The sequence below is a fragment of the Lipotes vexillifer genome, unplaced genomic scaffold (genome assembly GCF_000442215.2).
Source record: "Lipotes vexillifer unplaced genomic scaffold, Lipotes_vexillifer_v1.1 scaffold1093, whole genome shotgun sequence".
NCBI lineage: Eukaryota > Metazoa > Chordata > Mammalia > Artiodactyla > Lipotidae > Lipotes > Lipotes vexillifer.
The window spans coordinates 1,259,808-1,273,492 of NW_006774793.1; the positions used below are offsets into that span (position 1 = coordinate 1,259,808).

A 13,685-nucleotide genomic window follows, 5' to 3' on the forward strand; every position below is an offset into this window, starting at 1 on the left:
TTCCCTCCCTACACCTGTCGGCTATTATCTTTGTCCTCTCCCTCCCACTTTCCCTTCTCTCTCTCCCCCCGCCTCTGCCTCTCTCTCCTCACATCCCCATCTCCCTCATAGTCCTGAATTCCTCTTGGCAAGCAGAGGGCCCGTGATCAAATATGAATGAGCCGTCTGTGCTCGGCAGGCATCCTTGCCAGGAGAGGCAGAACCCACGGAGCAGCCAAGGCAGCTGTGGAGAAGGTGCCATGCAGAGCAACAGAGAGGGAGGGCAGTACCACTGCCCCGAGACCACTCACGCCAGAAAATGACCTTCTGCCGGAGAGGCCACGGTACCAAAAAAAAAAAACAACCAAAAAACAAAAAAAACAGGAGGGCTGACTCTCCCTGCCGGCAAAGGAAACTGGGTACCGTGCTGTTCTGTCACAGATACAACCAAAAGAAAGGCTGAAGGATGGAGAGAAGAGAAGAGAAAGAGGCCGGGAAGAGCACAGAAGCACAGCCCCGCTAGTGTCCTGCGCCGCGTACTCACGGGGTTGAGCATCGGAGGCCCCTCGCCTGCAGCCAGGGCACATCCCGGGAGCCGTACGTCTCTCTGAGCGGCCGGGAAGCCCAAGGGCCCAGGCCCCCCAGCTGAGGCCGCTCCCAGCTGCCGCAGCTCCTCGATCACTACCTGCACGCCGCTGCCCACGCTGTCACACTCCTCTTCCACGGCCGGCAAGGCCCTGTCTGCCTCTCCGGGGCTCTCCTTGAGGGGCCCGGGCTCCTCGGGCGGGGAGCCGTGCGCCCGGCTCTCACCGTCTTCATCGGGGACAGGCACCTTCCCTTGCCTCAGCTCACCCACTTCCTCCTGGAGACGTTTTAACAATTCGTTGTTGGCCCTGGCGAGACCTAGCGCAGCCTCAGCCAGACCCACGGCCTTATCCACCCGCTGGTAGATAATATGCAGGAGCTGCTCTGAACTCTGGACGGCCAGGCCGTGTCCGGTGACCGTGATCGGGGTGCTGGGAGGAGGGTTCCCGCCCTGACAGCTTGTGCTGCCCCCGCTAGTCTCACTCTTACAGGCACAACAGCAGCATCTGGCCTCGCTGCCACTGGGAGGGGAGAAGAGAATGGTGGCGCTGAAGGACATGGTGGCAGAGGCAGGAAGGCCCGTGCTCACGCTGCTGGACTGCTCCAAAAGTGTCCCCAGTCAACCGGACCGCACGAAGCTCTGGCCTCTTTGGATTCACTCTCCTTTTTCATGGAGGGTGGTCGGAGCAGCCTGGGCCCCCGGGGGCTGGGTTCTGTGAAGGAGGAGTGGGCTAGCCCTGAAGGCGCACACAGTCCATGGCTGCCTCTCCTTGGGCTGTGGAGCAGAGGGCCTTCTTCCGTGTGCAGATCCTGTGCTGCCCTAGCTCAACACACTGGGGGTCACACTCACCCCTTCCCAAAAGGGTGGGCCTACAAAGGCCTTCGGGAGGAACGCAGTTTCAGAGGGTGGAAGGCATGGAATTCCCCACCACTCCAAGCTAAGGAACAGAGATGGGACTCAAAAGGATCCACAGGCATCTGGAGAGATCAGAAAATTAAGGAAGAAAATGTAGATCTGTCTTCTCCGTCTCTCTATCTTGGCTGTAAAAAACAGTATTGCATTTTATTGCTTTGACATCATTCCTTAAGGAGTTCAGAACACTTCATGTAGGTTAATCTCATCCACACAACAGCTCTAGGAAACACGTTAACCCAGGGCCAGAGAAGAGACATGCAGAGAACTTATATATCTTTTTCAAGGTCAGGGGAAGACAGCAGAATCCGGTTATGGCTACTTTCAGTTTAGCGTGTGTGTGTGTTTAAACTGATACCACTTTTTGTTGACATAAAAAATCATGATTCTACCGTCTCTATAATTTGCATACAGATGCATTCAGAGTAAGACTCCTGAACAAGGAAAAGGCCAATCAACGCGGCCTCCAACATGTTGCCAACTTCACACTATTATATCATTAATGTTTTGGGGGTGGGCAGGGAAATGAAAGGAAAAGCTGGACAGGAGAGTTGAGCTGCAGTAACCAGGGCTGTGCACAGCCCCCTACTCTCACACTTTGTACACCTGGGCCTACAGCCTCTGAAATAGAAACTAGCTGTTCTGAATCCTCCAGCTGGAAGCCCAGAGAAACCAACTGGGGCCCCTCAACTCCACTTTTCATGCTGCTTAAGGGAGAGGCAGAGCTGAACGGGACTGTCTAAGTAGCTACATGCTGCCACTCTACCCACACAACCAGCCCCCAAAAGGAGAGACCAGAATATCAATGATAAGCCAAACGGCCTCTCTTTTGAATCACTGTAGTTAAGCAACTAAACTACTTCAGGAGGAAAAAAAAAGTGTGGGAGGGTTGGTTTGTACCACTGAGAACACTCCAAGGAACTTCATATTGTCATTTTCTAAATGACACTTGATTACAGAAAATAGAATCTTTCTGCCTGAAGCTCCCTAAGTGACAAAATCTTAAGTATGTTTACAATTTCCTCAAGAGATACATTTCTATCTTACCCTGTAAATTATATCATAACATCACAATTAAAAGGAGAGGAGAGAGAGGAAAAAAAAAAAAAAAAAAAAGGAGAGGAGAAGGTTAGGAGAATTTTCCACATTCCGACATTTGGTTGGTTGGTTTGTTTTGAGTCAGCAATCTCATTTCGGAAACAGGCGATATCAATGCCTCTGAGGTACTAAAATGTAAATCTGACAATGCATTTTAATTACATTTGGTTTTTAAAGAATAGTCTTTAATTTGCTTTTTCTACCCTTTATATCGAAGAAATGCTTTTCTGTGCTAGATATTCACATCTTGTAAGAATTTAAATCCATTTACTGCTTCTCTATCATTAGAGTCACTGGAAGGCATAGTTAAACCTAAAAAACTAAAGGTTAGGACTTCCCTAGTGGTGCAGTGGTTAAGAATCTGCCTGCCGATGCAGGGGACATGGTCCAGGAAGATTCGAGCCCTGGTCCAGGAAGATTCCACATGGCGCGGAGCAACTAAGCCTGTGCGCCACAACTACTGAGCCTGCGTGCCACAACTACTGAAGCCCGCGTGCCTAGAGCCCATGCTCTGCAACAAGAGAAGCTATCACAATGAGCAGCCCATGCACCGCAACAAAGAGTAGACCCTGCTCTCCACAACTAGAGAAAAGCCTACTCGCAGCAACGAAGACCCAACGCCGCCAAAAATAAATAAAACAAACAAACAACAACAAAAAATAAAGGTTAAAGCCAAATTAAAACGAAAGGTTAAAGGAAAGCACTAAGTGATTCCCAGGTCAATTTGTGGATGAATCATTAATATATCCTTTTCTTTCCTAAATAAGGTCCTACATGCTCCAGCGGGGTTTTTAACTTTTTTAAAACCAACATCATGCAGAGTTTAATCTGAAACATGGATGTTGTGAGAAAAAGAAAATTATGTAAACAGTAATACACAACTTGGGTTCAGGATTTGTACGACAAGAAATTAAGACCTATCACCTATATAATACTGTACATCAACTATACTTCAGTTAAAAAAACTGTTTTTAATAAATAAATAAATAATGTATAAAATAAACTACAAGGATATACTGTACAACACAGGGAATGTAGCCAATATTTTATAATAACTATAAATGGAGTACAACCTCTAAAAATTGTGCATCACTATATTGTACATTTGTAACATATAATTTACATTAACTATACTTCAATTTTTAAAAATTAAAAAAAAAATAGAAATGAAGATGCATCATGTTGGGACTCCGGGTGGGTACACTTCCTGGGATCAAATTGACAACTGCAATACTCTTGCCCCCAAAACTCACTCTTTCTTGCAGGAGGCCTTTACCCCTGCCAGGAGCCTTGAGCCCCTCCCTCCCCTTAAATGGTCTTTCTTAGGTAATCTTCCCAAAACAGCAGTAAAATGGGCTGTGTGAACTTGGGCATATAATTCCCTTTTCTGAGCCCCAGTGTTCTCACCTCTGCCTACTTTGAGTGTTTTTGTGAAGACTGTATATGATATATATAAGGCACCTACAGAATACTGGCACACAGTCAGTGCTCCACACGTAACAGCTAGATTCCTGAAACCTTTTGTCTTCCCATCCTGGACATCCATCCTGATGTCCTAATCTTGAAAAAAAAAAAAAACAATGGCTTGAAATAGAATTTGGGGAGTTTCCCCTCTAAATTTAATATCACATTTCTAAGAAAAAATGAATTCAAGTATACAAAGATGCATTTATCAGTACAAAACCTTCTGTGACGCAAATTAGAAAGGTATTGAGAAAACAGAGTATTTGTAATTTACTTACTATCACGACCTGGTTTAGACTAAGGATAATTTCAACTCTGTTAGTTTTTAATGCTAAATATATTTTCATATTTGTGTTGACATAAAATATCATGATACTATCTGCTCTATAATTTTGTCCCTCAATTTCTTTCTGCTTTTCGATTTTGTGTATTACCTAACTATGTCCATTTTAGAATGTCACGTTCAGGGCAACAAATAGGTGTTTTCTTGAATTAATATGTCTATAAAAACCTGGTACAGTTCAGTGTAACATAATGGGCGTTCAAATAACTCTTTTGGGGTTCCTATGGATATTACTGCTGACTTAGTTTCCCAGCTTCCTGCTAGAGTCTCCCACATAAGCTCTAAGACACTGAAATAAAAGCATGAGGAAACTGGAGTTGGCAGGTGTTAAAGGAACATTTCACATTATGATATTTACTAACCAGACACCAATTCAAATGCTGGATAAATTATTAAAAACAAAACACTAATATCATTAGTTACATATATCCCCATTAGAGAAGATGAGCAAGTCAAAAACAACAACAAAAATGTGTTTCTAAAAATTCTCTATATGCAAGGCCATGCTAAAGGATGAGTCACCAAAATGGATTGCCACCTCCAAGTACTCAAGTAAAGACAAACGTCCCTACACACAAGGAGCTTACAGTGCATGTGAGAATAGAATGTCTAAAGAACAAGTCAAAATATACACGTGTGCCTAAAAATATGGTACAGACTAAAGAAACCTTGAGGAGTTAGTTCAAAATAATAGAAAGATCAACAGAATGAAATCATGTGGAAGGGGGCTTATCGAAGAAAAACCTACAATTGAGCCTTGAGCAAGATATAGGATGAACTGGGAGGGTCGTAAGATGACGTGATAAGTGAGAGGAAAAAAAAAACATAACAGAATTAAAAGGGTACATATGAGAGATCAGAGCAAAAGGGCTTATATAAAAGGTACAGAAAGCTGACAGAGGACTTTGAAAATCAAGTTAAGGAAACTCTTAGAGCAGGGGTCCGCAAACCTTTCTCTGTAAAGGACTAGATAGTAAATAACTTAGGCTTTGCAGGCCATGTGGTTTCTGTCACAAGTATTCAACTCTGCCACTGTAGCACAAAGCAGCCATGGACAATACATAAACATGAGCATGGCTGTGTTCCAATAAAACTTTATTTATGGACACAGGAATGTCACAAATTACATTTAATATTTACATTAAAAAATATAAAAGCCATTCTTAGCTCATGGGCCATACAAAAACAGGTGGCAGGCCAGACCTAAGACTAGGGGCTATAGTTTGCTGACCCCTGTCTCAGATACCTAAAGTGGAACAGTTAGAGGTTAGGAGACTGTTTAATCCTGGAGAGAAGTGATGAGAATCAGCGTTGTGGATATGAAGGTTCAATATCCTGGAGGAAGGACTGATCATATTTCTTAACTTAATAAATGTGGGGGATAGAGACTGGTTAAAGACAGCTTCAAGATTATAAACCTGAGGGTCAGAAGATGGTAGCACTGACAGAATGATAGAAATGAGGAAGCTGAGAGGAGGCACCAGCATGTTTGAGAAGATGTGTATTTATACAACATGTTAAATTTCAAACTGATGGCAGCATCTTTAAATGGAATGTTCTGAAAGCAACTGGCTAGGACTGAAAAACAAAAACAGGAGGAAGGTCAGAGCTGGAATGCAGATTTGGAAACTTTAGTAGGAGGTTATATTTGAACTTCAGAGAGTGAATGAGCTCTCCAAGGAGTAAATACAAAGTCCTTGGCAAAGGCCAAGGACAGCACTTCGAGCCAATCCTTGCAAGAGGCTTCATTGAAAGAGAAGAATGGTCAGTAAGATGGGAAGAAAAGAGTGTTATGAAAGCCAAAGTAGAAAGAATATCAAGGGACTTCCCTGGTGGCGCAGTGGTTGAGAGTCCGCCTGCCAATGCAGGGGACACGGGTTCGTGGCCCGGTCTGGGAAGATCGATCCCACATACCGCGGAGCGGCTGGGCCCGTCAGCCATGGCCGCTGAGCCTGCGCGTCCGGAGCCTGTGCTCCACAACGGGAGAGGCCACAACAGTGAGAGGCCCGCCTACAGCAAAAAAAAAAAAAAAAAAAAACCCCCCCCCCTGCCAATGTAGGGAACACGGGTTTGAGCCCTGGTCTGGGAAGATCCCACATTGCCACAGAGCAACTAAGCCTGTGCACCACAACTACTGAGGCTGCACTCTAGAGCCCGTGAGCCACGACTACTGAGCCCACGTGCAGCAACTACTGAAGCCCGCGCACCTAGAGCCTGTGCTCCTCAACAAGAGAAGCCACTGCAATGAGAAATGAGAAGCCCTCACACCACAACGAAGAGTAGCCCCCGCTCGCTGCAGCTAGAGAAAGCCCACTCACGGCAACGAAGACCCAACGCAGCCAAAAATAAATAAGTAAATTTATTAAAAAGAAGAAGAATATCAAGAAAGTGGATCCAATCAACTGTGACAAGTGCAGCAGAATGGTTAAAAAAGATGCAAATTAAGGAAATACATTTTATTTGTCTGTGATGGTCACTGGCAATGACCAGAGAGGTATTTTTTGTAGTGAAAGTAATACTATGCAGTAGACGAAAGAGAACGTGATGGAGAGAAAATGGAAGCAAGACATGAAGTCAAGTTTTCTAGAGTTTAGTTATGAAAGGAAGGAAATAGGAAGTCAGAGAGGGCACTAGAGCCTCAGTATGTTTAAAAAGCAGAAAGAAAAAGGCCAGTGAAAAAGGAAGGGATGAACATATTAGGAAAGGATTTAAGTTTTCTTCTAGCAAGGATTCGCCCATGAGAAGGAAGGAAGGCAAGCTCTTCCCTGAGACTGCAGAGAAGAAAAAGATGAACTCGGCGGCCAAGATTCATTGACGTGGAGAGAGGAAGACAAAGATATATGCTATTGAGACACTCTTTTTACTTTACAGACTTTTCTCAGTTTGAATAATTCAAACTGATAAAAGAACTTTATTATAGATAGTGCTGCATTATCTGGTGCTACAACCTGCTAAATTCTTCTTTTCTAACACTCCAGACCTACCATAATTAATCATTCTTGCTTTTTTCCATCACTAGTTTAAGGTTCTAAAGCCCATTTAACCCTGCCAACGTTATTAACATAGCTAAACTTTATTATGGTATCTTTATTTTACCTCTCAAAATGTATAACTGTTTAATAGCCCATGAAGCAATCCATGGAATGTCTGGCAAAGCAAGAGTTAACTGGAGTAAATTATCCAGGCAGTGTCTATACCATTATTATTAAACTTTAATACTGTCAACTTTTGCAACTTCACATTGCTGATTTATTCTAAAGCCAAGAGTTTGCATTCTTGTTCAAGAAAGAAAAAACAGGAATAAACTAAGATTGACCACCACTGAATAACATACATGCCTTTTGCAAAATGCTGTCAACTTTTAGAATTGAATGTTAAGAAAAAGATCTTCAATCCTATGATGAGCTGCCAACACAAAATGGCAACAGCTGTCAAACTTAAGTTTACATAAAATCTGTGTGTTTGGGGTTCATTCTGTATTGGTCTAATTTTAATACATGTGAAAGGAGCCTAGAAAATGTACTTTTCAAAACTTTAGTTGTTTTTTTAAATAAGTATTTAGATAAAGAAGAAAAAAAACTCATCTTTAGACAGATAGCTCAGGGTGAGACTGTCCATAATCTTAACTATCCCTTTCCTCCCGAGACATGTATTTTTGTTAGAACTAAATATATCATACCCTTGGCAGCTCCCTTGCTTGCTTCAACCCATTCTGTTTGAATTTTCTGCATGACTGAGTTCACCTCCAAACTATGATAAATAAAAGTTTTCCCACTGTTTAATAGGTGTGTAGGATATGGTATCACTCAGATAATATATGTTTTTATAATGGGCCCTTGACTCATTCAGGGTCATGCTAGCAATGGACTTCCTTAAATGTGATTACTGAAAGCATAGCAATTGATACCATAATCTTCATTTTAAGAAATAAAAAAGGAAAATGCCCACCTAAAGCTCCTGCTGTACCAGTCAGCCCTTCTCCCCGACTTGAAGGTGCAAAATGGCTCACCAGATAGAAGGTCCTCTCAAAACCTATTTCTATCAGACATGAGCTCCTTATCACACAAGAGCAGGTAAGTAAATACCGTAAAACAGTATTTTTCTACATTTTAAAAGGCTGACCCATCTAAGGATCTACAAAAAAACAAAATCTAAGACCTCGTTTCTAGGGGTAAAAAAGATGTAGACCCAGAGGACAGAATGAGTTCCTAAGAAAAGGATCCCACGTAATCCGACAATTCCAAGTGTGTTTGTATAGTAGTACGAGGGTTTTTAACCCGATATAGCACTGTCTTTTTTCTTTACATGTGCTAAAATGCAACTTGGTGAGATTAAAATTACCGGTTTAAGGTTTCCATATCCATGTGCCTGACGTAAATGACTCTTCCTGCATTTCTGGAGAAACTGAAAAATGAAACACTAGCTCCTAAAGGTGTATCGTGTGCCCAGCGAGCCCTCGGTAAACGTTAGCTGATTAAATATTAGTCAAAGATGACAAAGTGGGCACGAGGGACAGCAGAACAATTTCCGAAGAGAGCGTTTCAGCCACAGGCAGGGAGAACACAGCGGCGCAAGGGAGAATAGAGCTGAGCTCCGCCCTCGAGGCCGCAGGGAACAGGGCGACCCGCCACTGAGGCCCCCGGTAGACTGTGCCCTAGGTGTCCTCGGAAAGGGGTGTTCCTCAGAAGGCCCGCAGACAACAGATTGGCCGAGGCGCGGCCGGGGATCTCGTTGGGTCACCGCGGGTAGACTACGTGGCCAAAAAAAACTCGGAGGGCTTGGGGGGAGTATGGCGGGAGAGTTCCCGCGGCGATCCCGCCTTGGCGGCCCTAAGGGGGTCCCACCGCGTGCGCCCCGCGCGCCGCACCAGCTGACCGAGCGACGCCGAGAAGGGCGCGCGGGCGGCCGCGGACGACCGAGGCGCGGCTCGTGTACCCGGCCAGCGCGCGCACGCGGGGAGGCCCCGCCCCGCCAGTCTCCGGGCCCCCGGTGATTGGCGGTTGGACGATGAGGCGGAGCAGGGCTGGGGACGTTATTGGCCGCAATCCACAATCACTCAACAAGCCATGGAGGGGAGGGGCCTCTTCAGGGAGGGACACGACTGCGAGGCTTTTTCAAAACCGTCAGACGCCATCTTTAGCTTCCTTTTTTTTTTTTTGTTTACTCGCTTTTGTTCTCTGCTGCTCACAAAGTGCGTGTACACGATTATAAGTACAGTGGCCACAAGTCGGCCTCATACATTTGGTGGCGGAAGGCTTTTCGTTCCTGCCGGCCTCAGCTGCAGATCTTTCAGCAAGGTGGCAGCTGCCCTTACTTCAAAGAAGTTTTCATCTCGAGGGGCCCCGCGGATTCCCAAGCAAAACCAACCGAGTTTAGCTTTGCTTTGGTAGGAGGGCCAAGCCAACGACATATTCGTGGGAGGAATTTTGTTTCTTACAAAGAAATTCAAAGCAAGGACATTGCCTCTGAGCCTAAAATCCTAACAAAAATTAAATAGTCTAGGAAGACAGGGGCTTGGGCTGTGTATACTGCTCTAGAAGAACTCTCTTTTCCAAGAAGGTAGGAAGTATACGTGAAGACCTGCAGTGAGGCGAAAAAGATTAAGAGCAAAACTCCATTAAAAATTCCTAACACTGCTGCCATCACAAAGGTCACTAGACTGACTAGATTTCAAAGATACGCAGGCCTAAACTTGTGGAATGATCCACATTTGAGACTGATCTGACTTGTATTGTTAGGGAATAAAAATGCACTCAATACAGATAAACCCAGAGAGCCCACACGGGCTACTTTCATTATAGTGAATGTCAAGACCTGTACAAACAGTTTAATCGCCGTTGTTAGGTGTCTTAAATACTGCTTGAAACTGCGTGGGACGCGAGGTGGGGAATGGAAATGTATCATCACACAGAGGTTTTGTTGTCCTGAAATTTGAACTCTACAGTAGATCTTTTTTTATCTCCTGGTCGCTACTTCACTTGTGACATTCCAGTTTCTCCCTCATCACCCCATATACCTCCTATGCTTTCACTCCCATCTGCCAATAGAGATTTGAATATGAATATTTTCCGTATGACTCCTAATAGGAGACGATGGTTCTGTAACAGAATAAAGTGAGAATACGTCTCCTGTAACCGGAGGTGCTGTTCTGAGCCTGTTGTTCTCTAATTCATACACTTCTCTCCGTGGCTCTTGGCATGGGGAGACAGCTTTTCATTTTAAAAATGCAACATGATAACCAAAATGCATTTCTTATCCCGCCCATATGTTATTTGCCTTTGCCTCCTCTTGGCACCTCCCCCATCACCACCACCATGAACAGTTTTTGAGAATTGGACTTGACTGGATTATTTTCCTGATATTTTGCCAGCTGTGAAGCTTTTCAAACAAATCCCAACCTATCAACGACCATTTTGTCAAAAAGCCGAGAGAGAACTTCCCTTCTGAACACACCAACCAAACCACACATAAAGGCCAAAATACACACAGCTGTACATTTAAGAACGTGAGACAATAAAAAGCAAAACCACTTAGGCAAAACAGTCACTAAAGGCGGCTTTAAACCACAGACTCAATACATTGCCTACCCTCATTTGCCACATGGACTGCATATTCCTTGGCAATTATTTAATTATTCACTAATCTGATACTTTAGAAGAGCAGAAAATACAGTAAATGCACATGGAATGAAAATGCCTAAGTAATTCTATGCATAGGATTTCTTCTACGCTTTAATTTGCACATGAAATCCTGTCTGGATCACATTTGGGAACACAACAAAAAAATCCACATTCTAGGGGCTACTTTGCACACAAAAAACCAAAGGCAATCGCTTTTGAAAACAAAATCTGATACGGCACATATACACATACTGTACATATACACAAAGCACAAAACCCCAAGATAAATCTTTACGAAATTACTTGCTTAAAGAAATACACACACATAATGTTCTCATGAAAAATGTGTGTAAGACACACTGTAAAAAGGGCTTTGACCCCACCCCCCCCGCCGGGAAGTGAGTGTCACAATTATAAAATCCAAACATTTTTAACCTATTGGCCTTGGACAATTGCCACATTCAAGCCACTTGGTTTTGGTTCTGGGGGAGGGTGTGTAAAACGCACGCAAACAGCTTTGTGAGGGAGTCTCAAATCTCCGCTTCCTTCCACGTTGCCTGTGGCAGAAATTTACATTATCCCTTCATCCCGCTTAAAAAAAGAAACCTACACTTCCCAAGAGGATAAATTTTAAAAATTCCCCTGACCATAAAAATTTACCAGTTCTTAAAATGTGATAGCAAAAAGAAAAAAATCTCTATAAATTTGGCTGGAAACAGTTGCACACGGCCATCCTGCTTCTCAACTTCTTGGTATATTTAAAACCTTGACCAGGAAAAAGAAAGAGGAAGAGAGACAGAAAAAGAAATGGGGAAAAGCGCACATTCCCCTTAGCAACAGTTTCCTCACCCCAGCATTGCCACAGATCTCTATTTTTTTAAAAAATTTGAAAACACACACAAGATTAAGGAGAAAAAAAATGGAAAAAGGATACCCGAAGGTCGTATGGCTCTTTGTATTCGTGTGTGTGCAAAAAGGAGGACTCGCGGAGCCAGAGCCGGCAAGCCCCGCCCCTCCCCGGACGCCCGCCCGGATTGGCCACTGGCGGCCTCTGGGCGCCCCGCCCGCGAGCACACGCGCAGCGCCCGAGGCGCGGGCCAAGGGGGCCCCCAAGGGCCGCCCGACCCCCGACCCTGGCCCCCTTCCGCTCGGACCCTGGCGGCCCGTTTGGCACCTATACCCTTCCCCACCTCTCTCCCCTTCCTTTCACTTTCTCACCCTCCTCTCACCCTTTCCCATGTTTGTTCCTCAGTGAAACCAGGCCTTCGTTACCAGCATAAAAAACCGGTGAGCGAGCACCTTCTGACAATTTGCTAAAGTTGGTTAACTAGTCAGTAAAATTCTAGTTTGGGATTAAGCATCAAGCACTCGGTGCGTGGGCCGAGCTCATGATTTCCAGGTGGAATGTCTCTGGGTCACGTCTGTTGCTTAACCCTCCCAGCTTTAAATGAACATTCATGCAAGTGCGTGACATCCTTCAGGTGAAAGACAAAGTAGTCTTACACTTTGGGCGAGGATTTTTGCTCAGTCTTCGTCCCCAGTTTTTTCTCTATTTGGCTAACACTACATTCTCAAGAATGTAAAATGGTCCCCCTTTACCTCCTGCATGAAGACCTGGTTGCTTGTACCTGGATTTTAAACCGCTCATAATCTGGCCCCAGGCCCCTGTTTGTACTTATTTCCCACTGCCCTCACTCCCGTATTATTCCTTTGCTCAAGCGGTTTCATCTGCCTGGAGTAATGCCTGTCTCCTCTTCTCTGACTAGTCAGTTTTTAAACACTCTTCAGCTATTTCAGTCAACACAGACCACTTCCTTCTCTCAACTATCAGCATGAACCTCATGTTTACTCAGGTTAGCAGTGCTTAACTCTACCTTGATTGTTTCCCATATTTTAGTAATTTCACACTAGTAAATTGTTTGAGATCAGAGATCATATCTTAAACTTCTTTTTTTCCCTTCAGGAACTATTTTTTAAATTTTTACTGCAGCAGCTGGCATAATTATAGACATTTAGTAAACACTGAAAAAAAATCATTTATAATTGAGTGAATTTTTTTTCTAGCTAAACACACACAGATTTTGAAACTCAGATCTCACAACAAGAATTTGCCTTCTTCAGTGACAGTTCATGAGCACTTACTGTGCAGGGACTGCTGTGAACACTTTACATGTATTTACTTATTTAATCGCCACAGTAGTGGGGAGGTACTCATTATCCTCACTTTATAGATGAGACTAAGACAGAGAGAGGTATAATAATTTGACTAAGGTTATACAGCTAGTAAGAGGTAGACCTGGAACTTGAACCCAGAAAATTTAGCTCCATAGCGCAAGTTCTTAACCGTTATGCCTCACTGGCTCAAAGCACAGCTTTAAAATATATCTGATTTCATCCTCACAACATTCCACAAGACAGCTGGCCTGAACGCTTCTAAAATATCAATGTAATGAAGTCACATACAAAGATGAGGGGACTGTTCTAAATTAAAGGACAACAGGGGAATCTCCCTGGTGGTCCAGTGGGTAAGACTCTGCGCTCCCATCGCAGGGGGCCTGGGTTCGATCCCTGGTCGGGGAACTTGATCCCATGTGCATGCTGCAACTAAGGAGCCCGCCTGCCACAACTAAACATGCCACAATGAAGATCCTGTGTGCTGCAACTAAGACCCGGCACAGCCAAA

General features: G+C 44.2%; 1 protein-coding gene across 3 annotated transcripts in view; it reads right to left on the reverse strand.

Annotated features, from left to right (window-relative positions):
- Positions 1-12,037, reverse strand: part of CUNH14orf93 (chromosome unknown C14orf93 homolog) — a 21,888-nt gene extending 9,851 nt beyond the window's left edge. The window contains exons 1-3 of one of the 3 annotated variants that reach the window (XM_007449537.1): positions 11,937-12,037; positions 5,593-5,598; positions 524-1,270 (exon numbers count right to left, since the gene is read on the reverse strand). In XM_007449537.1, the coding sequence (XP_007449599.1) occupies positions 524-1,123 (600 nt within the window). In that variant the 5' untranslated portion in view covers positions 1,124-1,270; positions 5,593-5,598; positions 11,937-12,037. Of the gene's footprint in view, positions 1-523; positions 1,348-5,592; positions 5,599-11,936 lie in introns of those variants that run through there. The other 2 variants (XM_007449538.1, XM_007449539.1) reach the window with 2 other exon arrangements.
- Between the last annotated feature and the right edge of the window lie 1,648 nt (positions 12,038-13,685).